General features: G+C 44.5%; 1 protein-coding gene across 1 annotated transcript; it reads right to left on the reverse strand.

The window, feature by feature from the left end:
• Positions 1-3471: 3471 nt before the first annotated feature.
• LOC132816339 (collagenase 3-like) lies at positions 3472-12335 on the reverse strand. Its single transcript, XM_060825781.1, has 10 exons — positions 12157-12335; positions 11728-11960; positions 11473-11621; positions 11266-11391; positions 10814-10984; positions 6316-6454; positions 4804-4934; positions 4345-4504; positions 3770-3873; positions 3472-3642 (listed from the first exon to the last, which is right to left on the reverse strand). Exons 1-10 carry the CDS (start codon positions 12271-12273, stop codon positions 3539-3541), a joined length of 1434 nt encoding a protein of 477 aa, XP_060681764.1. The 5' UTR covers positions 12274-12335; the 3' UTR covers positions 3472-3538.
• Between the last annotated feature and the right edge of the window lie 14780 nt (positions 12336-27115).

Below are 27115 nucleotides of genomic sequence, written 5' to 3' on the forward strand. Positions count from 1 at the left end.
CTTCTATTACCACTCGCTGTCTCCTGTTGGCCAGCCAATTCTGTATCCAGACAGCTAAGTTCCCCTGTATCCCATTCCTTCTGACCTTCTGAATAAGCCTACCATGGGGAACCTTATCAAATGCCTTGCTGAAGTCCATATACACCATATCCACAGTTCGACCCTCATCAACTTTTCTAGTCACATCCTCAAAGAACTCGATAAGGTTTGTGAGGCATGACCTGCCCCTCACAAAGCCGTGTTGAATGCATTTAATCAAGCCATGCTCTTCCAGATGGTCATAAATCCTATCCCTCAGAATCCTTTCTAACACCTTGCAGACAACAGACGTGAGACTGACTGGTCTGTAATTGCCGGGGATTTCCCTATTTCCTTTCTTGAAGAGAGGAATTACATTTGCCTCCCTCCAGTCCTCAGGTTTGACTCCAGTGGAGAGCGAGGATGCAAAGATCTTCACAAGATATAATATATATAATATATATTATTATATATCCTCTATAATTGTGAAAAATTATTTGAAGAACATATGGGGTCAATTTAATAACACTTCAGTTATGAGCAATCAACACAGCCATTCTATTGCTATTTTGCGATGAATTAAAATTCACAATTGAGCATGTAATGTAATGTACACCACAAAAAGAGCTGAGTAAATGGTGATTTTATGTTATTTGAAACAGTGCTCAGAATAGAAGAGCAGTATTTAAGCATTAACCAATATTAAAATATTAGAAATAGACTAAACACATACAGTCCAAAAATATTAACTATATATTAATCTTGTTTCTGTCTGTTCATTAAGCCTGCATATTTTAATTAGAATTAGAATTTAGTAGTACAATGTATTGTCAGGTACAGAGATATGGGGTGACAGTGAAAAATGATCAAAGTCACCATTCTCCAGTCCCACCTTAGATACAAAGATACCTAGATACAAAATCTTAGATGCAAAGTAGAAAAATAAGGAAATAAAGTTAAATGTTTAACATCACAATCTTTCTTAAATGCTTAGCCATGGGCCTGGATCTGGTCTTTACCGCTCCAACACAACATCATCATCAGCGTGACGCAGTTGGCCAGCCTTGAGGGCCAATCAGTCCACACCGACCCTCCAAAGGATTACCCACCCAGACTCATTTCCCTCTGACTAATGCACTTAATACAATGGGCATTTTAACATGACCAATTCACCTAAGCTGCACATCTTTGGACTGTGGGAGGAAACCGGAGCACTCAGAAGAAGCCCTTGTAGACATAGGGAGAATGTGCAAACTCCATACAGACAGTTGCCCAAGGCTGGAATTGAACCTGGGACCCTGGTGCTGTGAGGCAGCAGCGCCAACCACTGAGTCGCCGTGTCTTGACTGACATTGCTGCTGCCACGGGTCTGTGCTGGGCCGATCTCGGCAATTCAGCTGCTGATGAAGCTGCCGCGTCCTGCACTGGACACTGGGGCCAACCTCACCCCCCTCCACTACCACTGCCAGGAACACAACCCCATCCCCCTCCACTACCACTGCCAGGAACACAACCTCACCCCCCTCCACTACCACTGCCAGGAACACAACCCCACCCCCCTCCACTACCACTGCCAGGAACACAACCTCACCCCCCTCCACTACCACTGCCAGGAACACAACCTCACCCCCCTCCACTACCACTGCCAGGAACACAACCTCACCCCCCTCCACTACCACTGCCAGGAACACAACCCCATCCCCCTCCACTACCACTGCCAGGAACACAACCTCACCCCCCTCCACTACCACTGCCAGGAACACAACCTCACCCCCCTCCACTACCACTGCCAGGAACACAACCTCACCCCCCTCCACTACCACTGCCAGGAACACAACCTCACCCCCGTCCACTACCACTGCCAGGAACACAACCTCACCCCCCTCCACTACCACTGCCAGAAACACAACCTCACCCCCCTCCACTACCACTGCCAGGAACACAACCCCATCCCCCTCCACTACCACTGCCAGGAACACAACCTCACCCCCCTCCACTACCACTGCCAGGAACACAACCTCACCCCCGTCCACTACCACTGCCAGGAACACAACCTCACCCCCCTCCACTACCACTGCCAGGAACACAACCTCACCCCCCTCCACTACCACTGCCAGAAACACAACCTCACCCCCCTCCACTACCACTGCCAGAAACACAACCTCACCCCCCTCCACTACCACTGCCAGGAACACAACCTCACCCCCCTCCACTACCACTGCCAGGAACACAACCTCACCCCCCTCCACTACCACTGCCAGAAACACAACCTCACCCCCCTCCACTACCACTGCCAGAAACACAACCTCACTCCCGTCCACTACCACTGCCAGAAACACAACCTCACCCCCCTCCACTACCACTGCCAGGAACACAACCTCACCCCCCTCCACTACCACTGCCAGGAACACAACCTCACCCCCCTCCACTACCACTGCCAGAAACACAACCTCACTCCCGTCCACTACCACTGCCAGGAACACAACCTCACCCCCCTCCACTACCACTGCCAGGAACACAACCTCACCCCCCTCCACTACCACTGCCAGGAACACAACCTCACCCCCCTCCACTACCACTGCCAGAAACACAACCTCACCCCCCTCCACTACCACTGCCAGGAACACAACCTCACCCCCCTCCACTACCACTGCCAGGAACACAACCTCACTCCCGTCCACTACCACTGCCAGGAACACAACCCCATCCCCCTCCACTACCACTGCCAGGAACACAACCCCATCCCCCTCCACTACCACTGCCAGGAACACAACCTCACCCCCCTCCACTACCACTGCCAGGAACACAACCTCACCCCCCTCCACTACCACTGCCAGGAACACAACCTCACCCCCCTCCACTACCACTGCCAGGAACACAACCCCATCCCCCTCCACTACCACTGCCAGGAACACAACCCCATCCCCCTCCACTACCACTGCCAGGAACACAACCTCACCCCCCTCCACTACCACTGCCAGGAACACAACCTCACCCCCCTCCACTACCACTGCCAGGAACACAATCTCATCCACCTCTGCTGCTGCTGCTGCCTTCAGGAGCACAAACTCAACTCCCTCCACCACAAGGAACAAACTTTGCCTCCAACACACTGGACAGCTAAATGCTGGCCGAGCTCTCCACAGAAGGTAAGTAAGGTTGAAATTTAAAAATAAAAGAGAAAAAAATGATAGAAAAGTAAAAGCAGGGGGAGCAGATGAGCTTTCGGCTCAGGAGCCCACATGCTGAATTGCTATTCCATTGCCATCGTGATCAGAAGGGTCAAATCTTCATTGTATACTTATGTATATTATGATTCACAGAAAAGAATGTTCAACATAGTTTAAAGTAAATTGTATAAAATGTGATGCATTTGTTTGGTAACTTTTAACAATTATTAAAAATGAATGCCATTTTCATACCACAATGAAGCAATCAAATTGTAACCTAAAATGAAATAGTATAATATTTTAATGAAAACTGCATCAGATAACTATTTAAACAAAGTACTTATTATTCCCTATTTGCAGTTTAGCCAATCATTTGGCCTCAGAACACGGACAGTGCGTTTGTTCCTGTAGTCATATTCATACTGTCTGGCTCCATTAGAGAAGTAGAAGTAGCCTGGAGATAAAAGAAGTACAAAACTTAAAAATATTTTACAATGTAATAATGTAGTACAAAATATAAATCAAAACTAAACTATCATGGTTTTTCAAAATATTGAATATTCCATTCCTCCAGAACTCACCTTTGCTTTGAAATGCTGATTCTACTTTGTTTCCGATTCCTGGAAAGTCATCAACTATTCTTCTTGGGTGGTCTCTGTCCATTTGATTTTTCCATGTATTATAACTAAATACAGGATAATAAAATAACATTGAAATAAAGGATCATTGAAACATATCTATCTTGCCAATTATTTTATTTTTATTATCTAAGTCTTTGTCATAAGTCAATATTATTAAAATAGTAATTCTATTAATATTGTCTTTTCCCAGAATAATAAGCTTTGAAGAAGTCTTAGAGAAAGTGAAGGTAAAGTCACAATAGTCTTGTGATAAGTGTGTTCTCTCATTAGCTGGTGGTGGTTTAACTGAAGGTCACCACATCTCAGGAAAGGGGAGAAGTTGAGTAAAAGAACCCTTCATCAAAACTTTAGTCAACGTGGGAATTAAACCCATGCTGTTGCCATTAGTCTGCATTGCAAAACAATCACCCAATCAACTGAGTTAACTGATCCTGTTTTAGAAATGTTATTTAGATTGTGAAAGAAATTTAATTTATTCCTGAGTAATGGGAAATGCATATTAAACTCATACTTACCTCCAATACTTATTTCCAACAAAGAATAAGACTTTTCTTGTTTCCTTGACATATAGGGCAGCATCTATGTGTGTAACAGATCTTGGAAATTGAAAGGATCTGATGCTCCTAGGATAACCTTTCAAAATCCTGAAGCCTTGAATTAGCCAATATTTTGATCCTAAGGGGTTTTAACAAAGATTTTAATCAACAGTGATGAGATAGGGCAAAACTTCAGAACATTTAAGAAGTATTCAGTAAGTTAACAAATGCTTAGCAGAAAATGTAGCAGCAGAAAGCAAGAAATGGCATTCTTCATTCTACACTCATCTGCCAAACAAACGAAGAAACAGATCTGTAGATTTTTCTTACAAACTTTAATGTGCAAGCTTAATTTTAATCTATGATTTGAACTGATCATGCAATACTTTAGAACAATCTGCAAATTGTGTGTAAAATATAGTATCAAAATTCTAGAACCTTTGAAAAGGGCCACCACATCTCTGTTCTTGAATTCAACAGCAGCATCTACTGACCGAATATTTGGAAAAATATATCTGATTGGGACAGCTGTCACATCTTGACGTTGATAATGTTTCCGCCAAACGATTCTAAGCAATAAGAAGGTTTATTTAATTACTAAAAACAATTTTTTAAAATCCAGAATCTATACAGGTACAATGTAATGTAGTCATTGGTAATCAAATCTACCAAAATATCAGCACTGAGGCTAACCTGAAATTTAAAAAAAGCCTACAGTGCAATTTACAAACATAACCATCAATCTTAAAATACAGAACATTTTAGTAGCAACTGTTTGGAAATAAGCCTGTAATTCAAACCTGCTTTGTACGATTGGATGCGAATGCTGTGCAGTTTTTATAGATCTAATCTCAGAAAATCAATTCCATCAAGATCCTGAAGTGTTGGAGGCTGAGTGGTGACCTTATAGAGACCTGTAAAATCATGAGGGACATGGATTGGGTGATAATTGAGAGGAAAAAGATTTTAAAAAGACCTGAGGTGTGAGGTTTTACACAGAGGGTGTTATGTGTGTGGAAAAAGCACCCAGACGAAGTGGTGGAGGTGGGTACAATTAAAACATTTAAAAGGCATTTGATGGGGATATGAATAGGAAGGGTTTGGAGGAGTATGGGCCAAATGCTGCCAAAGGAATTAGGTCAGGTTGGGATATCTAGTTTGGTGCAGACCAAGTTGGACCAAAGAATCTGTTTTCGGGCTGTGTGACTATTGCATAATTACATAGTGTATTTGTAATTTGCAGTACTGGTCTCCTCTAAAATTTGATCATGGCATCACAGAATTGTTATGGTGGAGAGGGAGATAATTCAGCCCATTGTATCTGCAGAGGCTCCCTGAGCATATTGGCTTAGTTTAATTCTTCTGTCTTTTTCCAGTAATGCTGCATTTAACACCTCCTCGAGCTCCTCAATTAAACCTGCCCCCACCCTATCACACTTCAACGCAATGCATTCCAAACTCTCACAATCTGCTCTGTGGAAAAGCTTCTCATCTTGCATTTGGTTCTTTTGCAAAGTGCTTTAAAATTGTGCCCTCTGAGTCTCAAATGTTTCTCAGCCTTTCCCTCTCCATGTAAAAGAATCCCAACTCCTTAAATCTATCCTCATAACTGAAAATAGTCCTCTTGCACTCAGCTGCTGATAATTTGCCAGTGCTTCTGTCTATTTTACTCAGAATGAGATTCCATGATGCAATCAGATATTTTCCCTTATTCACCATATCTTGTTACAGGAATATCTCATGTTTGCTTGCTGTCTCTCTGGATAATCTCATCTGAAGTTAGAAATGCATAACAAATGTTAAATTTTGCTATTTTCCTTTGGTGCAATGGATCAACACATACTAAATCATAGTGTTAGTTATATAATAACTAAATAAATGATCAAATATTTTAAGCATTAATAACATTAGTGTAATAGCTACAATAAATATATTCAAAACTGTTCATACCCATTCTTAAAGAACCAAAGTTCTCCACGTAAACTAGTAACTGCATCAAATGACAATTGGGGATTACACTTGTCCGGAGTTTTTGTTGGATGAGGTGGTTTAGGCTGTGGTTGTGTTGGTCTTGGATTTTGACGAGCTCCTAAAGTACAGCAGGAGAATTTAAAGTATTTGGTAAATAAGAAGAATTATAAATTTTAAAAGTAATTAAGGTAAATTTACGTTTGAAGCAAATAAAGAATTCTAAACTCTATGGATACCTATTACTGAGAAATAGTTTCAGAAATGTAAGATAAATTGGAGAAAAAGCAAAGGGATGGGGCTGAATGGAAAATGAGGAGAAACCTGCAGGATGTATTGTAAGAATTCTTTCTATGATGTAAAATTTTATTATTGTTATAATAATTTGGAAATTACTTGTAAAATGCAAGAATCATGCAGCATTTTAAATGCAATATAAGTAATATTAATCTCATGAAATAGTTCCGAGAGTCTATCACATTTATTTAGAAAGATTTACTGATATCCATCTAATCCCCATAGTGTGGAAACAGGCCATTCGGCCTAATGAGTCCACACTGACCCTCCGAAGAGTACAAACCTTATTGAGTTCTTTGAGAAGGTGACCAAACAAGTGGCTGAGGGTCAAGGATTTGATGTGGTGTATATGGATTTCAGTAAGGAATTTGATCAGTTCCCCACAGTAGGCTATTGCACAAAATGCAGAGACATGAGATTCAGGGTGATTTAGTGGTTTGTATCAGAAATTGGCTAGCTGAAAGAAGTCAGAGGGTGGTGGTTGATGGGAAATGTTCATCTTAGAATTCAATTCCAAGTGGTGTACCACAAGGATCTGTTTTGTGGCCTCTGCTGTTTGTCATTTTTATAAATGACCTGGATGAGGGCGCGGAAGGATGGGTTAGTAAATTTGTGGATGACACTAAGGTCATAAACCTTCTCAGTACCCTTCTTTGGGCTGGCACAGTGGCTCAGTCGTTAGCACTGCTGCCTCACAGCACCAGGGACCTGGGTTCCATTCCCACCTGGGATGACTGTCTGTGTGGAGTTTGCATGTTCTCCCCATGTCTTCGTGGGCTTCCTCCGGGTGCTCCTGTTTCCTCTCACAATCCAAAGATGTGCAGGCTAGGTGAATTGGCCATGCTAAATTGCCCAAAGTGAGGGATAAAAAAAGGGGAATGGGTCTGGATGTGTTACTCTTTGGAGGGTTGGTGTGGACTTGTTGGGCCTGTCTCCATGCTGTCAGGAATCTATTCTAATCACCCTCTCCAAAGCATCCACATCCTTTTGGTAATGTGGAGACCAGAACTGTACACAGTATTCCAAATGTGGCCGAACCAATGTCTTGTACAATTTTAACATAACCTGCCAGCTCATATACTCAATACCCCGTCTGATGAAGGCGAGCATACCATATGCCTTCTTGACCACTCTATCCACCCGCGCAGCAACCTTCAGGATACAATGAACCTGAACTCCCAGATTTCTCTGCTCGTCAACTTTCCCCAAGGCTCTTCTGTTTACAGTATAGTTCGTTCTAGAATTAGACTTCCCAAAATGCATCACCTCACATTTGCCTGGATCGAACTCCATCTGTCACTTCTCCGCCCAACTCTCCAGTCTATCTATATCCTCCTGTATTCTTTGACAGTCCCTTATGATTTCTGCTACTCCACCAATCTTCGATTCATCTGTAAACTAACTGATCAGACCAACAATGCCCTCTGCCAGATCATTTATGTATATCACAAACAACAGTGGCCCCAGCACTGACCCCTGTGGAACACCACTGGTCACCTTTCTCCATTTTGAGAAACTCCCTTCAACTACTACTCTCTGTCTCCTGTTACTCAACCAGTCCTTTACCCACCTAGCCAGAACACCCTGCACCCCATGTGACTTCACTATCTCCATTTGTTTACCATGAGGAACCTTATTAAACTCCTTACTAAAGTCCATGTATATGACATCTCGAGCCCTTCCTTCATCTATCAACCTGGTCACTTCCTCAAAGTACTCTATTACCTTGGTAAGGCATGATCTTCCCCCACACAAAACCATGTTGCTATCACTGATAAGCCCATTCTTTTCCAAATATAATTAGATTTTATCCCTCAGCACCTTCTCCAGCAACATTCCCACCACTAACTGTAATTAGCTGGAATATCCCTAATACTCTTCTTGAATGGGAGGACAACATGAGCAACCCTCCAGTCCTCTGGCACCTCCTCTGTATTTAAGGATGCTACAAAGATATCTGTCAGGGCCCCATTTCCTCTCTCACCTCCCTCAGCAACCTCAGGACGTGGAAGCTTTGGAAAGGATTCAGAAGAGATTTACTAAGATGTTGCCTGGTATGGAGGGAAGGTCTTATGAGGGAAGGCTGAGGGACTTGAGGCTGTCTTTGTTAGAGAGAAGAAGGTTGAGAGGTGGCTTACTTGAGACATATAAGATAATCAGAGGGTTACATAGGGGGGACAGTGAGAGCCTTTTTCCTCTGATGGTGATGGCTAGCACGAGGGTACATAGCCATAAATTGAGGGGTGATGGATATAGGACAGATGTCAGAGGTAGTTTCTTGACTCAGAAAGTAGTAAGGGTATGGAACACTCTGCCTGTAACAGTAGTAGACTCTTCGAGTAAAAAATGAGGTCTGCAGATGCTGGAGATCACAGCTGCAAATGTGTTGCTGGTCAAAGCACAGCAGGTTAGGCAGCATCTCAGGAATAGAGAATTCGACGTTTCGAGCATAAGCCCTTCATCAGGAATAAGAGAGAGAGCCAAGCAGGCTGAGATAAAAGGTAGGGAGGAGGGACTAGGGGGAGGGGCGATGGAGGTGGGATAGGTGGAAGGAGGTCAAGGTGAGGGTGATAGGCCGGAGTGGGGTGGGGGCGGAGAGGTCAGGAAGAGGATTGCAGGTTAGGAGGGCGGTGCTGAGTTGAGGGAACCGACTGAGACAAGGTGGGGGGAGGGGAAATGAGGAAGCTGGAGAAATCTGAATTCATACCTTGTGGTTGGAGGGTTCCCAGGCGGAAGATGAGGCGCTCCTCCTCCAGCTGTCGTGTAGTTGTGTTCTGCCGGTGGAGGAGTCCAAGGACCTGCATGTCCTCGGTGGAGTGGGAGGGGGAGTTAAAGTGTTGAGCCACGGGGTGATTGGGTTGGTTGGTTCGGGCGGCCCAGAGGTGTTCTCTGAAGCGTTCCGCAAGTAAGCGGCCAGGAGAACCAATTCCAACACCGCACAGCCCAGATGGCCTCCTTCTTCAAGGACCGCAGATTCCCCCCAGACGTGATCGACGATGCCCTCCACCGCATCTCCTCCACTTCCCGCTCCTCCGCCCTTGAGCCCCGCTCCTCCAACCGCCACCAAGACAGAACCCCACTGGTTCTCACCTACCACCCCACCAACCTGCGCATACAACGTATTATCGGCCGCCATTTCCGCCACCTCCAAACGGACCCCACCACCAAGGATATATTTCCCTCCCCTCCCCTATCAGCGTTCTGCAAGGACCACTCCCTTCGTGACTCCCTTGTCAGATCCACACCCCCCACCAACCCAACCTCCACCCCCGGCACCTTCCCCTGCAACCGCAGGAAATGTAAAACTTGCGCCCACACCTCCACACTCACTACCCTCCAAGGCCCCAAGGGATCCTTCCATATCCGCCACAAGTTCACCTGTACCTCCACACACATCATCTATTGCATCCGCTGCACCCGATGTGGCCTCCTCTATATTGGTGAGACAGGCCGCTTACTTGCGGAACGCTTCAGAGAACACCTCTGGGCCGCCCGAACCAACCAACCCAATCACCCCGTGGCTCAACACTTTAACTCCCCCTCCCACTCCACCGAGGACATGCAGGTCCTTGGACTCCTCCACCGGCAGAACACAACTACACGACGGCTGGAGGAGGAGCGCCTCATCTTCCGCCTGGGAACCCTCCAACCACAAGGTATGAATTCAGATTTCTCCAGCTTCCTCATTTCCCCTCCCCCCACCTTGTCTCAGTCGGTTCCCTCAACTCAGCACCGCCCTCCTAACCTGCAATCCTCTTCCTGACCTCTCCGCCCCCACCCCACTCCGGCCTATCACCCTCACCTTGACCTCCTTCCACCTATCCCACCTCCATCGCCCCTCCCCCTAGTCCCTCCTCCCTACCTTTTATCTCAGCCTGCTTGGCTCTCTCTCTTATTCCTGATGAAGGGCTTATGCTCGAAACGTCGAATTCTCTATTCCTGAGATGCTGCCTAACCTGCTGTGCTTTGACCAGCAACACATTTGCAACAGTAGTAGACTCACCAACTTTAAGGGCATTTCAATGGTCATTGGGTAGGCATATGGGTGAGAATGGAACAGTGTAGGTTAGGTGGGCTTCAGGTTAGTTTCACAGGTCGGCACAATGTCGGGGGCCGAAGGGCCTGTACTGTGCTGTAATGTTCTACATTCTATATAGTTCAGTGAGCACAATGTTCAACTTACCGTACAAAACCTGGATGCCTCTCACGTCGTCCCTTGAGAGACGATACGTGTCGATGCTTTGATAGGAATCGGGGTTGTAGGTGGGAAACATCAAAGCGGATCTATCTTTTGAATGACCCAGTCCGAGAGAATGGCCGAACTCATGGGCAGCGACAATGAACAAGTTAATTCCTGCGAACATGGTGAAGCGACACAGATTGATGAAGCTTAAACAAAACGCTAGCTATGAACGGTTTGGAAATGAGAAATGAGTGAAGAATATGCATTGTAAGAACTATTCCATGAGCACCTCCCGAAACCAATTTAACATTTGTCGTTTTAAATTTGAATTAAAATTACAAAATGCCAGCGCCTCGTCATTTTTCACCGTCCATGTGATGGGTCAGTGCATGAACAGTTAGATATACTCTCGGTTGAACCCTCTCCCATTTCAGTCCTGGGAAACTCCTCACCAAATCTTGACAACGTCCACCTTTCATCTTCATCAAAGTGAGCATCGCCGCCGATATTGGGTCCAGGAGCAAAAGCGTGCGCTAAAACACCGCCCTCTCCATCGAAGGCGTAAGGGTCCCCATGATCTAGGAGTAAACAGCACCCAAACATTAAACAGCAGGAAGGAAAATAAAACAGGAGGAAGCAAACGGAATTGCTGAACTCACTGCGACTTGCGAACGAAATCCTGATGTCAGCTTCTCCCGAGTAGAGCCTGACAAAGGTCAGGGGAGTGACATCGCCCCAGAGCTGGAAAGCCAGGGTGATCACAGTGTCCACCTCCCGCTTGGTCAGCTTGGACGTATACTTTTCAATTCTAGCCGGGAAGAAGGAGGTGGATAAGTAGTTGCTTTGTAAACGCTTGTTTTCACTTGCTAGCTGCTGATGTGAGCCTGACCCCCCCCCCCCCCCGCAATAGCTACCTGTAGGTGATGGTGTTCCTCAGCCAGCGCCGCCTCCCCGGGAAGAAACTGTACCGCTGGACATCCGGCAGCCCACAGCGGGGCTTGGCCATCTCTGCCAGCGTCTCCCGGCTCAGGGTGCCTGTTACCTGCAGACCAAAGAATTCTTGCATTTCTTCGATCTTCTTCGTTAATCCGTCGTTGCCTTTTCTCAAAGCGGTCTCTGTCAGGTTGTAAAATCTCTGCAGGTATTTCTAGTTCGAAAAGGAAAACAAAGTTTATTTCAAAGCTGAATGAAAATTTTCTCCCTTTATTTCAAATTCAACGAAATTGAGTTTTTAGTTTCGTTGATTTTAATGCACGATGAATGTTTTATATATTATCTTTATATATATGTATATATATATATAGTGCATCGATATATGCATTCGCTGGTGGTATATATTATACCCGACATTGGTTCCAGTCCTGTTCGCTAACTGGTTCCGTGGTGGAACTCAGCGGAAGGGCTAGACACACTGAGAGATAAACAAATACAAAAGGAACGACAATCTTCATGGAGGTCATCTTTCCGTTGGAGAAGACTCGTCATGGGCTGAGTCTCTGAATTGCCCGGGTTTTATAGGCAGTTGATGAGGAATCTTGCACAATCCTAGCGTGTCTGACAGGGGGAGAATGACCAACATTTCTGTCAACCGGTTGCAGTGATATCACCAACATCTCGGAGCTGGAGGCGTTACACACACTCGTTTTGTTGTGCACTTTATATTTAGACAAAGAAATAACAGAAGTATGAAACACGCGAAGGGAGAGTCTCCCACATATTACGTAATAAAACAGAACATTTTCTTAAAGTTAGGGAAGATGACCTTTGACTGTTGTAGCTGAGTGGAAAGTTTGGAAGGAAGATTTGCTTGTGAACGAAGTTGAATTTTAAAAACCACTTCCTCAGATTGGTCTGTTCCTGTGCCTATTTCTTATGGTATCAATGCACAACTATGTTGTTAGGAAAAGCGACCAGCCAAATCTCCTGTTATATTTGCCAAACAGCTAACATCTAGTCATTGGGAGAACTCTTCTTCACTTCCATGGGAGGATCATCTTAGGTGTTTCCTGTAAAGTTTCAACCAGATTTTCAGTCAAAGTTTGTTTCTTTCCATTTTTCAGAAAACAGTGCAGAGTGTCCAAAGGCTGTAAGCTGAAAGGGAAATAGATTTTGAATTATCAAGAAAATAAAAATCTAACTTGACATAGCAGCACTATATGTGTTCAGTTCAGCAACTCTGCACTAGCTTTAATGGGGTGGCAATGAATAAAAAATGTCCATTATTTCATTAGTTTTTTAAAATCAAAATTGAATTCACAATAATCTTTCAGTCGATGTAATGGCTCTATTCCCCAATGTGGAGCAGCTTCATCTCTTAACTCCATATAGAAAGTCTATTATTTTCTCTCTGATCATTAATGGCATGGCAAAAATAGGCCCATACATCATCTGGCATGATATTTTTTGCCTGAAACTCTTCAGCCCTGTACTGTATTTATATATTACTAATGTATTGTTAATTTTTTTGCATCTACATTGATCTTCAATAAACTAATTGGTTAAAAAAAAAGCTCCAAATGGTATAGAGCATAGAACATAGAACAGTACAGCATAAAATCATGAGGTAAGACTAAAAGTATAGGGCTTAATTCTCTTATTTTTTGCAAAGTATTTTTTAAGCAAAATTCATGACACCTGATGCCTACAGCGTCTTCAGCTCATAAATGTACAACCAGCCTCTTTGCACATGGGTATGAGAAAGGTAAAAACAAGGACTGCAGATGCTGGAAACCAGATTCTAGATTAGAGTGATGCTGGAAAAGCATCAGTTCAGGCAGCATCCGAGGAGCAGGAAAATCAACATTTTGGGCAAAAGCCTTTCTTCAGGAATATTCCTGCTTGTTGCAGCTGGGACTTTGCAATGTTCATGTTGCTAGTGGCATAACAAGCTAAGAAATGACCTTCACACTGCGCTGCTGCACCACTACCCTGAGGTAATGATTTGATTTAATTTATTATTGTCACAAAGTTGATGGCATGGTAAACAGTGAAGATGGTTTCTAACATTACAAAGGGATCTTGATCAAATGGGTCAACAAGTGGAAAAATGGTAGATGGGGTTCAATCTGGATAAATGTGAGATATTGCATTTTGGTACAACACCAATGGTAGGACTTATACAATTAATGGTAGGGCCTTGGGTCTTGTTGTAGAACAGTGGGACCTATGGGTGCAGGTACATATTTCTTTGAAGTTTGCATCATATGTGGATAGGCTGGTTAAGAAGATGTTTAGCACACCTGCCTTCATTGCCTTCTGAGTATAGGAGTTGGGACACATGTTGAGGTTGTACTGGTTATTGATGAGGCATCTTCTGGAATATTGTGTTTGGTTTTGGTCGCTGAGTTATAGGAAGGATATGATTAAACTGGAGAGGGTTCAGAAGAGATTTACGAGGATGTTGCCGGGTATGGAAGGTTTGAGTTATAAAGACAGGCTGGATAGGCTGGGACTTTTTTCACTGGAGCACAGGAGGTTGAGAGGTGACCTTTTAAAAGTTTATAAGATATAAGTAGAGTTAATCATAGTTGTCTTTTTCCTAGGATGGGGGATTTTAAGACCACGGGCAATTTTTTAAGGTGAAAGGAGAGAAATTTAAAGACATGAATTTTACACAGAGGGTGGTTCATGTTTGGAATGAATCTCCTGAGGAAGGAATGAGCATAGTTACAGTTACAATGTTTAAATACATGAATAGGAAAGGTTTGGAGGGATATGGGCCAGGAGCAGGCAGGTGGGACTAGATTAGTGTGGGATTATGATTGACATGGACTGGTTAGACTGAAGGATCTGTTTCTGCGCAGTATGAGTCTTTGACTCGATGTACCTAGGTACAGTAAAAAGTTTTGATTTGTGTGAGGTACAGGCAGATCATTACATACAAAGATCATAGAATGATTAAACAGAGTGAGGAATACAACATTACGCTGCAAAGTAGTTTTACAAGAAGCAGATCAACATTAGATTTGACATTTTCGAGGTCCATTCAGAAGTGAAAAGCATAGAACATAGAACAATACAACGCAGAACAGGCCCTTTGGTCCTCCATATTGTGCCAATTTAGGAACTAATCTAAGCCCATCCCCCCACACTATCCCATCATCATCCATGTGCTTATTTGAGGATTGTTTAAATCTCCCTAATGTGGCTGAGTTAACTACATGGGCAGGTAGGGCATTCCACGCCCTTACACTCTGAGTAAAGAACCTGCCTCTGACATCTGTCTTAAATCTATCACCCCTCAATGTGTAGTTGTGCCCCTTCGTACAGGCTGACGTCATCATCCTCAGAAAAAGACTCTCACTGTCTACCCTATCCAATCCTCTGATCATCTTGTATGTCTCTGTCAAATCCCCCCTTAGCTTCTTCTTTCCAATCAAAACAGACTCAAGTCTCTCAGCCTTTCCTCATAAGAGCTTCCCTCCAGACCAGGCAACATCCTGGTAAACCTCCTCTGCACCTTTTCCAATGCTTTCACATACTTCCTGTAATGGAGTGACCAGAACTGTACACAGTAGCATTTTGTATAGTTGCAGCATGACATTACAGCTCTGGAACTCAATCCGTCTACCAATGAAACCTAACATACTGTATACCTTCTTAACAGCACTATCCACCTGGGTGGCAACTTTCAGGGATCTATGTACATGGACTCCAAGATCCCTCTGCACATCCACACTACCAAGAATCTTTCCACTGACCCAGTACTCTGCCATCCTGTTATTCTTCCCAAAGTGCATCACCTCACATTTATCTACATTGAACTCCATTTGCCACCTCTCAGCTCAACTCTGCAGTTTATCCAAGTCCCCCTGCAACCTGTAACATTCTTCCACACTGTCCATCACTCTATTGACTTTAGTATCATCTGCAAACTTACTAACCCATCCACCTATGACCGCGTCTAAGTCATTTATAAAAATGACAAACAGCAGTGGTCCCAAAACAGATCCTTGTGCCACACCACTAGTAACTGGACTCCAGGCTGAACATTTTCCATCAAGCACCACTTGCTGCCTTTTTTCAGAAAGCCAGTTTCTAATCCAAACTGCTAAATCACCCTTAATCCCATGCCTCTGCATTTTCTCTGACAGCTGACCATGTGGAACCTTATCAAAGGCTTTCCTGATAGGGATTATGGGGAAGAAGCTATAATTGAACCTATCTGTACATGTATTTAAGCTTTTGTGTCTCCTACCTTATGGAAGAGATTGGGAGGGATTACAACTGGGGTGGAAAGGGTCTTTGATAATGTTAGCTGCCTTCCTGAGGCAGTGTCAGTAATACTTGGGTCTGGGCATTTGTAGACTCTTCAGACATGCAAGTAGGGTTAAGAAAACATTGTTAGTAATTTTAAAAGACTTAGAATTCAGGTTTAAAAGTGCAGAATGATTATAAGAAATGTGAGAGTAAGACCTGCTTAGAGCTGACAATGAGTCACCCTGTGTCAGTGCCATTGAATCCAATAGCTCAGAAAGGTTGGTTAGCTCTTCAGTTCACCAACATGGATCAGCTGTACAGGGTGGTGAAAATGAGGACAAAGCTGTATTCTGCTGACTGGCAAAGGAGACCACAGCAATAGATGTAGCCAGCCCGGATCAGTTCGAGGCCCACATCAGTAAGCTGACTGAAGCACTCAGCACTGCAGGAAGATGGTTAATGATCTTTCATGCTGTGCAGAGGGCCACTATGTACTCTACCTCTGCCACTGCACATGCCTGTCACCAAGACTTATGCACCATAACTCTTATTGCATGCATCATGTCCATTCAACTGCCCTTTACCACATCTTCCTCCCAAACTGTTAACTGTTCGTTCTGTCTTCTACATTACCTATTCACTCACTGGGAACACTTCACCATCTCACCTCCCCTGTATTATCATTAATGGCTTTTGTGCCCAAGCAATTACCACTCCATCAGTCTACCCTCTGTCCTCAGTAAAGTGATAGAAGGTGTCATCAGCAGGGCTACCAAGCAGCACCTGCTCAGCAATAGCCTGCTCAGCGATGCCCGGTTTCGGTTCTGCCAAGGCCACTCAACTCCTGACCCCATTACAGCCTTGCTTCAAAAGAGCTGAATTCCAGAAGGAAGGTGCGATTGAATGCTGTCACTCTCAAGGCAATATTCAATTGAGTTGGGCATCATTGAGGCCTGGTAAAAACAGAATCATTAGGAATTGGGGACACACCCTCCCTGATTGGAGTCATACCTGGCACATTATAAAATGGTTATGGTCATTGGAGGTCAGACATCTCAGCCAGAAGACATTTTTGCAAAAGTTCCTCAGGGTAGTGTGCTAGGCCAAAACCTCTTCAGTTGCTTCATCAATGACCTTCCCTCCGTCATAAAACCAGAAATCAAGCTGTTCACTGATGATTGTACAGTGTTCAGCACCAATTGCAACTCCTCAGATATTGAAGCAGTCCCTGTTCAATTGCAACAAGACATGAAAAATATCCAGGCTTGGGCTGACATGTGGTCAGTAACATTAGTGCCACCAAAATACCAGGAAATGTCCATTTTCAATAAGAGACAATCTAATCACCGCCCCTTGACATTCAATGATAGTGCCATTACGGAATTCCTTCACTATCAACATCCTGTGGGTTACTATGGACCAGAAACTCAACTGGACAGAGTATATAAACACAATGGCTACAAAAGCAGGTCAGCGGCTAGGAATACTGCAGCAAGTAACTCATCTCTTGACTCCCCAGATCCATTGAATTGTCTATCAAGCACAAGTCAGGAGTATGATGGAATACTTATCTAGATGGGTGCAGCTCCAACAACACTCAAGAAGTTTGACACCATCCAGGGCAAAGCAGTTGCTTTTTAAAGCACCATTCACAATGGTGTGGTACTGAAAAAGCACAGCTGGTCAGGCAGTAACCCAGGAGTAGGAGAGTCAATGTTTCGAGCATAAGCTCTTCATCAGGAATGATGGAGTGGCCCAAGGGGGCTGAGAGATAAATGGGAGGGGAGTGGGGCTGGGGGACGGGGGAGTATAGTTAGGAATGTGATATCTAGCCACCCAATACCTGGAGGAAGAACGCCTCATCTTCTGTCTTGGGATTCTCCACCCACACAGGATCAATGTGGATTTCACCAGTTTCCTGAACCCCCCCCACTTGATCTCAGATCCACCACCCTCTTGAACTGTCCTACCTGCCTATCTTCCTTCCCACCTATCCACTCCACCCTCCTCTCTGACCTATCACCTTCATACTCCCCACCTTCATCTACCTAACGCATTCCTAGCTACCTTCCCCCCAACCCCACCCCATCCCATTTATCTCTCAGCCCCCTTCGGCCAACTCTCAAATCCTGATGAAAAACTTATGCTTGAAACATCGATTCTCCTGGTCCTCAGATGCTGCCTGACTTGCTGTGCTTTTCCAGCACCACACTCTCGACTGATCTCCAGCATCTGCAGTCCTCACTTTCTCCACCGTTCACAATGCTTACATTCACATTCACATGCATCCACTCCCTCCACCACCAATGCCCAGAAGTAGCAGTGTGTACTATCTACAAGATGTCCTGCAGACATTCACCAAAGATTCTGGGAACATTTTAAACCCATGGCCACTTCTGTCTGGAAAGACAAGGTCAGCATCTACAAAGGTAGATGGGAACACCAACTTCCCCTCTAAGCCATTCGCCATCTTGACTTGGAAATATATCATTGTTCCTTCATTGTCACTGGGTCAAAATCTTAGAATTCCTTCCTAACAGCATTGTGAGTCAATCTACTGCATGTGGGCTGCAATGGTTTAGTTCACCACCACCATTTCAGAGTAACAAGGAGCAGGCGCTAACTGCTGACCAGCCAGCAATGGCCACATCCAATAAATAAAGAAAAAGAAACTCATTCACATTTGGCAAATGTTTCATTGGCGTGCTGAATTAGCCTATTTTGCATTTATGTATATGATAACTGGGCCATAATTAAGTATATATGCCTTTTTTGGTTGTCATTATTTCTGTTTACAATTATTTTAGCTTCCTTTTACAGGTCATGGAAATCCCAAACTCCCTTTCATAAAGTTTTGATTCTCGGAAATCATGGGATTTATTTCACAACTACGTTTATGCATAAAACTTCAGTTCTTGAGCTATATTGCTGAAATCAGCTTATTTTTCCTTACGCAAACTTCTTGAAAAATATTTATTTTTCCAAGCATTTTTTTCTGAAGTTTCTGAGTCTTCTTTACTATTCACAACACTATTATGGAACCGTTTTGGTATAAATTCTATATGACCTTAACTTTTGCCATGTAGGTGATGTCAAACATTTTTGTGTGTGAGTAAGAGAGCTGAACCTGGCATTTCCCCTGACATACAGGTAATTCTCTTATAACATGGTAGTTGCATTCCCATGTGACACTGTGTTATAGAACATTGTGCAATAGGAACAATGAGACCTATGAGTAAAACAGAGTTAGAAATGAACCACCATAAATACCAGGAAAAATTGAAACAAAAATTGTAGTTAGCCAAACACAAATGATAGCTAAGTAAATTTTGCTCTCTCCCTGGATGCTGCCTGACTCGCCGTGATCATAAAATCCCTACAGTGTGGAAAACAGGCCATTTGGCTCAACAAGTCAACATCAACGCTCTGAACAGTAAACCACCCAGACCCATTCCCCTACCCTATTATTCTACATTTACCCCTGACTAATGCACCGAATCCACGTATCCCTGAATACTATGGAGAATTTAGCATGGTCAATTCACCTCACCTGCACATAATTGGACCGTGGGAGGAAACCCAAGCACCCGGAGGAAACCCACGCAGACACGGGGAGAACGTGCAAACTCCACACGGACAGTTGCCGGAAGCTGGAATCAAATCCAGGACCCTGGCGCTGTGAGGCAGCAGTGCTAACCACTGAGCCACCGTGCCACCCAGTATTTATTTTGTCTTTAGGACAGATTCCAAAATTTGTAGTAATTTGCTCTATCTTAGTTTTTTCTGAATGTGAAAATTATTTAGATTAAGTAAGGTATTATGGCTAAGAAAATGCCAACTGCAACTGGTATAAGGGCTAAGTTGTTAAACATTGGAAACCTGAAGAGAAGTATGATTGTAAATAAGCATTAGCAGACATTTAAAGAATTAATTCATAACATGTACTGAACATGCATTTTCTTAAGGAATGTAATCCACTCAGGAAAATGGTACAAGTGTGGCTAAAAGCAAATGTGAAAGATAGCATTGGAATAAAAGAAAAAGAAGCCTGTGTGGAGTTTGCATGTTCTCCCAGTGTCTATGTGGGTTTCCTCTGGGTGCTCCGGTTTCCTCCCACAATCCAAAAATGTGCAGGTTAGGTGAATTGACCATGCTAAATTGCCCGTAGTGTTAGGTGAAGGGGTCAATGTAGGGGAATGGGTCTGGGTGGGTTGCTCTTCGGAGGGTTGGTGTGGACTTGTTGGACTGAAGGGTCTGTTTCCACACTGTAAGTAATTTAATTTAATCTAATCTAATCTAATCTAATCTAATCTAATCTAATTAATCTAAATAAAAGGCTTATTTCATTTCCGAGAAGAATAGTGATCTTGAAGATTCAGTTGGTTTTCAAATTCAACCCAGGAGTATTGATAAAGTGAGAGAAAATATATGAAAGTAATCCAGCAAGAATCATGACAGGTAAATTGCAAAAATTTGTATCATACATAAAAATGTAAAGATTATCAAAAGTAAATGTGGATCTTTTAAAGGCCGAGACAGGAGAAGTTGTAGAGTGCAAAATTTTAAGGAATTGGTTGAGTTATTAAACAGATTCTTATAAGGGTACTTTATCCCAACTGGCCCAAATTGGGAAGGCTGTTAGAAGGAAACAAACTCATTTAATGCAGTAGTAGACTTTGCTAAAGTCCTTTAACTTGGAAATAGCATTAGAACTTGCTGCTTTCATGTACACTGCTAATCAGAGAAGGACAATGAGAGGACAATGCAAGTCTGTCAAAAAAAAATTTCTAGATCATAGTGAAAAATCACACAACACTAGGTTATAGCCCAATAGATTTAATTGGAAGCACTAGCTTTCGGAGCATTGCTCCTTCATCAGGTGGTTGTGGAGTACACGATTGTAAGACACAGAACTTATAGCAAAAGTTTCCAGTGTGATGTAACTGAAATTATACAGTGAAAAATCCCTTGTTTGTTAAGTCTCTCATCTGTTAGAATGACCATGATAGTTTCACTTCTTTCATATGTGAATCACAAAAGTTTTTTAAAAAATTACATTCCCAAGTTAAGTGTGTGTGTGTTTGTGTGTCTAGGGTGGGTATGGGGAGTTACACTGACGCGCACACACACACACACACACACACACACACACATTTGTGGGGTGAATTTGTACTTGCAGAATTACATTGTACTTTGCTCAAATACTGCATGATTTCATGTCTGTTAACTCATTTTTAGATTAGAATCAGTCTAAACATTATGGCACAGACAACAGCACAGAGGGGGCTACACCCTTCAGCATCTTATCTGGGCTAACATCATTTGTTACAGTGGTAAAAACAATGACTGCAGATGCTGGAAGCCAGATTCTGGATCAGTGGTGCTGGAAGAGCACAGCAGCTGAAAATGTGTTGCTGGTTAAAACACAGCAGGTCAGGCAGCATCCAAAATGCAGCACGTCAGGCAGCATCCAAGGATGCTGCCTGACCTGCTGCATTTTGGATGCTGCCTGACCTGCTGCGTTTTAACCAGCAACACATTTTCAGCTCTGATCTCCAGCATCTGCAGACCTCACTTTTTATTCGAAGAGCACAGCAGTTCAGGCAACATCCAAAGTGCAGCGAAATCGACGTTTCGGGCAAAAGCCCTTCATCAGGAATAAAGGCAGAGATCCTGAAGCGTGGAGAGATAAGCTAGGGGAGGGTGGGGGTGGGGAGAGAGTAGCATAGAGTACAATGGGTAAGTGGGGGAGAGGATGAAGGTGATAGGTCAGAGAGGAGAGGGTGGAGTGGATAGGTGGAAAAGGAGATAGGCAAGTAGGACAAGTCCGGACAAGTCACGGGGACAGTGCTGAGCTGTAGGTTTGGAACTAGGATGAGGTGGGGGAAGGGGAAATGAGGAAACTGTCCAAGTTCACATTGATGCCCTGGGGTTGAAGTGTTCTGAGGCGGAAGATGAGGCGTTCTTCCTCCAGGCGTCTGCTGGTGAGGGAGCGGCGGTGAAGGAGGCCCAGGACCTCCATGTCCTCGGCAGAGTGGGAGGGGGAGTTGAAATGTTGGGCCACGGGGCGGTGTGGTTGATTGGTGTGGGTGTCCCGGAGATGTTCCCTGAAGCGCTCTGCTAGGAGGCGCCCAGTCTCCCCAATGTAGAGGAGACTGCATCGGGAGCAACGGATACAATAAATGATATTAGTGGATATGCAGGTAAAACTTTGATGGATGTGGAAGGCTCCTTTAGGGCCTTGGATAGACATGAGGGAAGAGGTGTGGGCACAGGTTTTACAGGTTCTGCGGTGGCAGAGGAAGGTGCCAGGATGGGAGGGTGGGTTGTAGGGGGGCATGGACCTGACCAGGTAGTCACGGTGGGAACGGTCTTTGTGGAAGGCGGAAAGGGGTGGGGAGGGAAACATATCCCTGATGGTGGTGTCTTTTTGAAGGTGGCGGAAATGTCAGCAGATGATTTGGTTTATGCGAAGGTTGGTAGGGTGGAAGGTGAGCACCAGGGGTGTTCTGTCCTTGTTACGGTTGGAGGGGTGGGGCGTGAGGGCGGAGGTGCGGGATGTGGAAGAGATGCGTTGGAGGGCATCTTTAACCATGTGGGAAGGGAAATTGCGGTCACTAAAGAAGGAGGCCATCTGGTGTGTTCTGTGGTGGAACTGGTCCTCCTGGGAGCAGATACGGCGGAGGCGGAGGAATTGGGAATATGGGATGGCATTTTTGCAAGAAGTAGGGTGGGAAGAGGTGTAATCCAGGTAGCTGTGGGAGTCGGTGGGTTTGTAAAAAACGTCAGTGTCAAGTCGGTCATCATTAATGGAGATGGAGAGGTTCAGGAAATGGAGGGAGGTGTCAGAGATGATCCAGGTAAATTTAAGGTCAGGGTGGAATGTGTTGGTGAAGTTGATGAATTGCTCAACCTCCTCGCGGGAGCATGAGGTGGCGCCAATGCAGTCATCAATGTAGCGGAGGAAGAGGTGGGGAGTGGTGCCGGTGTAATTACGGAAGATCAACTGTTCTACGTAGCCAACAAAGAGACAGGCATAGCTGGGGCCTATACGTACACCCATGGCTATCCCTTTGGTCTGGAGGAAGTGGGAGGATTCGAAGGAGAAATTGTTAAGGGTGAGGACCAGTTCGGCCAAACGAATGAGAGTGTCGGTGGAAGGGTACTATTGGGGACGTCTGGAGAGGATAAGACGGAGGGCTTGGAGGCCCTGGTCATGGCGGATGGAGGTGTAGAGGGATTGGATATCCATGGTGAAGATGAGGCGTTGGGTGCCGGGAAAACGGAAGTCTTGGAGGAGGTGAAGGGTTTCCGTTCGAGACACCACCCATGCCCTCCACCTCCTTCAAGACCTCTGTTTTTTACTCTCCAGACGTCTCCAACAGTACCCTTCCACTGACACTCTCATTCGTTTGGTTGAACTGGTCCTCACCCTTAGCAATTTCTCCTTCGAATCCTCCCACTTCCTCCAGACCAAAGGGGTAGCCATGGGCACACGTATGGGCCCCAGCTATGCCTGTCTCTTTGTTGGCTGCGTAGAACAGTTGATCTTCCGTAATTACCGTTCCCTCCGCGACTTCCTGGTCAGGTCCACACCCCCCACTACAACCCAACCTCCCAACCTGGCACTTTCCCCTGCCACCGCAGGAACTGTAAAACCTGCACCCACACCTCCTCCCTCACCTCTATCCAAGGCCCTAAAGGAGCCTTCCACATCCATCACAGTTTTACCTGCACATCCATTATTGTATTCGTTGCTCCTGATGCGGTCTCCTCTACATTGGGGAGACAGGGTGCCTCCTAGCAGATTGCATTAGGCAACATCTCCGGGACACCCGCACCAATCAACCACACCACCCCATGGCCCAACATTTCAACTCCCCCTCCCACTCTGCCGAGGACATGGAGGTTCTGGGCCTCCTTCACTGCTGCTCCCTCACCACCTGATGCCTGGAGGAAGAACGCCTCATCTTCCGCCTCGGAACTCTTCAACCCCAGGGCATCAATGTGGACTTCAACAGTTTTCTCATTTCCCCTTGCCCCACCTCACCCTAGTTTCAAACTTCCAGCTCAGCGCTGTCCCCATGACTTGTCCGGACTTGTCCTACCTGCCTATCTCCTTTTCCACCTATCCACTCCACCCTCTCCTCCCTATCACCTTCATCCCCTCCCTCACTCACCCATTGTACTCTATGCTACTTTCTTCCCACCCCCACCCCCCTCTAGCTTATCTCTCTACCTTCAGGCTCTCTGCCTTTATTCCTGATGAAGGGCTTTTGCCCGAAACATCGATTTCGCTGCACCCTGGATGCTGCCTGAACTGCTGTGCTCTTCCAGCACCACTAATCCAGAACCAATTGTTACAGTTAATCTGAGAATGTAACTTTTAAAAAAGGTTTTGTGATTTACATATGAAAGAAGTGAAACTATCATGGTCATTCTAACAGATGAGAGACTTTACAAACAATCAAGGGATTTTTCACTGTATAATTTCAGTTATAGCACACTGGAAACTTTTGCTATAAATTCTGTGTCTTACAATTGTGTACTCCACAACCACCTGATGAAGGAGCGTTGCTCCGAAAGCTAGTGCTTCCAAATAAACCTGTTGGACTATAACCTGCTGTTGTGTGATTTTTTTTAACTTTGTCCACCCCAGTCCAACACCGGCATCTCCAAATCATTTCTAGATGAAGGCTCTGAACATGGGTTGGAATGATTGAATGACATATTTATTCTAGAAAAATGAAAAGGACACACAGGAAGATTGTTCCTAGGTCATAGACTCTTATATAAGGATCATGTTGCACTGTAAAGACTGAACTAAAATAATGATACAGATATTCTATCGGACACAGTTGTTAACCCAGTGCTGGGTATGCACGAGGAACCCACGTTGTAGTGCAAAATGAAGGAATTATTTCAGAAATTAAATGTTCCGTTGGACAATTCCTTCACACAAGGAACCCTTCACATGTTGTCATTTAAGCCGAAGACTTTGCCGGACCACCTGGTGCCCAACTTTCTGATTAGTGTGAAAAGGAGGTCACACAAACTGTGAAAAGATCTCCCAGAATGGAATTATTCCTCTAAAGTTTTGAGGGAGCCTTAAGTGAAAATTCTTCTTATGAGAAGAACAAGTGTATATAAGGATGAGAAGTGAAAGCTTGAGAATTACAAGTTAGCCAGGAAAGACCTAAAAAAAGAGCTAGGAAGTGGTAGGAGGGGACATGAGAAGTCATTGGCGGATAAGATCAAGGAAAACCCTAAAGCTTCCTATAGGTATATCAGGAATAAAAGAGCGACTAGGGAAAGATTAGAGCCAATTAAGGATAGTAACAGGAAGTTGTGCGTGGAGTCTGAGGAGATAGGGGAAGTGCTAAATGAATATTTTTCGTCAGTATTCACACTGGAAAAAGATAATGCTGCCGAGGAGAATACTGAGATACGGGCTACTAGAATAGACGGGATTGAGGTTCACAAGGTGGAGGAGTTAGCAATTCTGGAAAATGTGAAAATGGATAAGTCCCCTGGGCCAGATAGGATTTATCTTAGGATTCTCTGGGAAACCATGGAGGAGATTGCAGAGGCTTTGGCTTTGATCTTTCTGTCATCAATGTCTACAGGAACAGTGCTGGAAGACTGGAGGATAGCAAATGTTGTTCCCTTGTTAAAGAAGGAGGGTAGGAACAACCCTGGTAATTAGATTAGTTTACTTACAGTGTGGGAACAGGCCCTTCAGCCCAACAAGTCCACACCGACCCTCCAAAGAGCAACCCACCCAGACCCATTTCCCTCTGACTAATGCACCTAACACTACAGGCAAATTAGCACATCTTTGGACTGTGGGAGGAAACCCACACAAACACAGGGGGAATGTGCAAACTCCACACAGACAGTTGCCTGAGGTGGGAATTGAACCCAGGTCTCTGGTGTTGTGAAGCAGCAGTGCTAACCACTGTACCATCATGCCACCCAGAAAGCAATCATCAACCCTGACACAGCACTGCAAACTTCGCTGGCTAGCCCACCAGAGCTGTTCATTTGGTCACTGTAGGGATTATACACCAGGGATTATAGACCAGTGAGCTTTACTTTGGTTGTGGGTAAAATGTTGGAAAAGTTTATAAGAGATATGGTTTATAATCATCTAGAAAGGAATATGTTGATTAGGGATAGTCAACACAGTTTTGTGACAGGTAGGTCATGCCTCACAAACCTTATTGAGTTCTTTGAGAGGGTGACCAAACAGGAGGATGATGGTAAAGTGGTTGATGTGGTGTATATGGAGCTCAGTAAGGCGCTTGATAAGTTTCCCCATGGTAGCTTATTGAACAAAATACAGAGGCATGAGATTGAGGATGATTTAGCAGTTTGGATCAGTAATTGGCTTGCTGAAAGAAAACAGAGAGTGGTGGTTGATGGGAAATGTTGATCCTGGAGTTCAGTTACTAGTGGTGTACCGCAAGGATCTGTTTTGGGTCCACTGCTGTTTGTCATTTTTGTAAATGACCTGGATGAGGGCATAGAAGGATGGGTTAGTAAATTTGTGGATGACACTAAGGTCAGTTGAATTGTGGATAGTGCCAAAGGATGTTGCAGGTTACAGAGGGACATAGATAAGCTGCAGAGCTGGGCTGAGCGATGGCAAAGCAGTTTCATGCAGAAAAGTGTGAGGTGATTCACTTTGGAAGAAGCAACAGGAATAAAGAGTCCTGGGCTAATAGTAAGTTTCTTGATAGTGTAGATGAGCAGAGAGATCTTGGTGTCCATGTACATAGATCCCAGAAAATTTCCATCCAGGTTGACAGGGTTGTTAAGAAGGCATATGGTGTGTTGGCTTTTATTGGTAGAGGATTGAGTTTCGAAGCGACAAGATCATGCTACAGCTGTACAAAACTTTGGTATGGCTGCACTTGGAGTATTGTGTACAGTTCTGGTCATTGCATTATAGGAAGGATGTGGAAGCTTAGGAAAGGGTTCACAGAAGATTTAATAGGATGTTGCCTGGTATGGAGGGAAGGTCTTATGAGGAAAGGCTGAGGGACTTGAGGCTATTTTCTTTAGAGAGAAGAAGGTTGAGAGGTAACTTAATTGAGACAT

Source organism: Hemiscyllium ocellatum, chromosome 6 (genome assembly GCF_020745735.1).
Source record: "Hemiscyllium ocellatum isolate sHemOce1 chromosome 6, sHemOce1.pat.X.cur, whole genome shotgun sequence".
Lineage (NCBI taxonomy): Eukaryota > Metazoa > Chordata > Chondrichthyes > Orectolobiformes > Hemiscylliidae > Hemiscyllium > Hemiscyllium ocellatum.

Coding starts and splice junctions, on each gene's coding strand:
- LOC132816339 (XM_060825781.1), bottom strand. CDS start 12,273: ATGACCTCCATGAAGATTGTCGTTCCTTTTGTATTTGTTTATCTCTCA. Junction 4,935..6,315: donor CTTTGGTTCTTTAAGAATGG/GTATGAACAGTT, acceptor CTTATTGCTTAG/AATCGTTTGGCGGAAACATT. Junction 3,874..4,344: donor GTTGGAAATAAGTATTGGAG/GTAAGTATGAGT, acceptor TCCTGTATTTAG/TTATAATACATGGAAAAATC.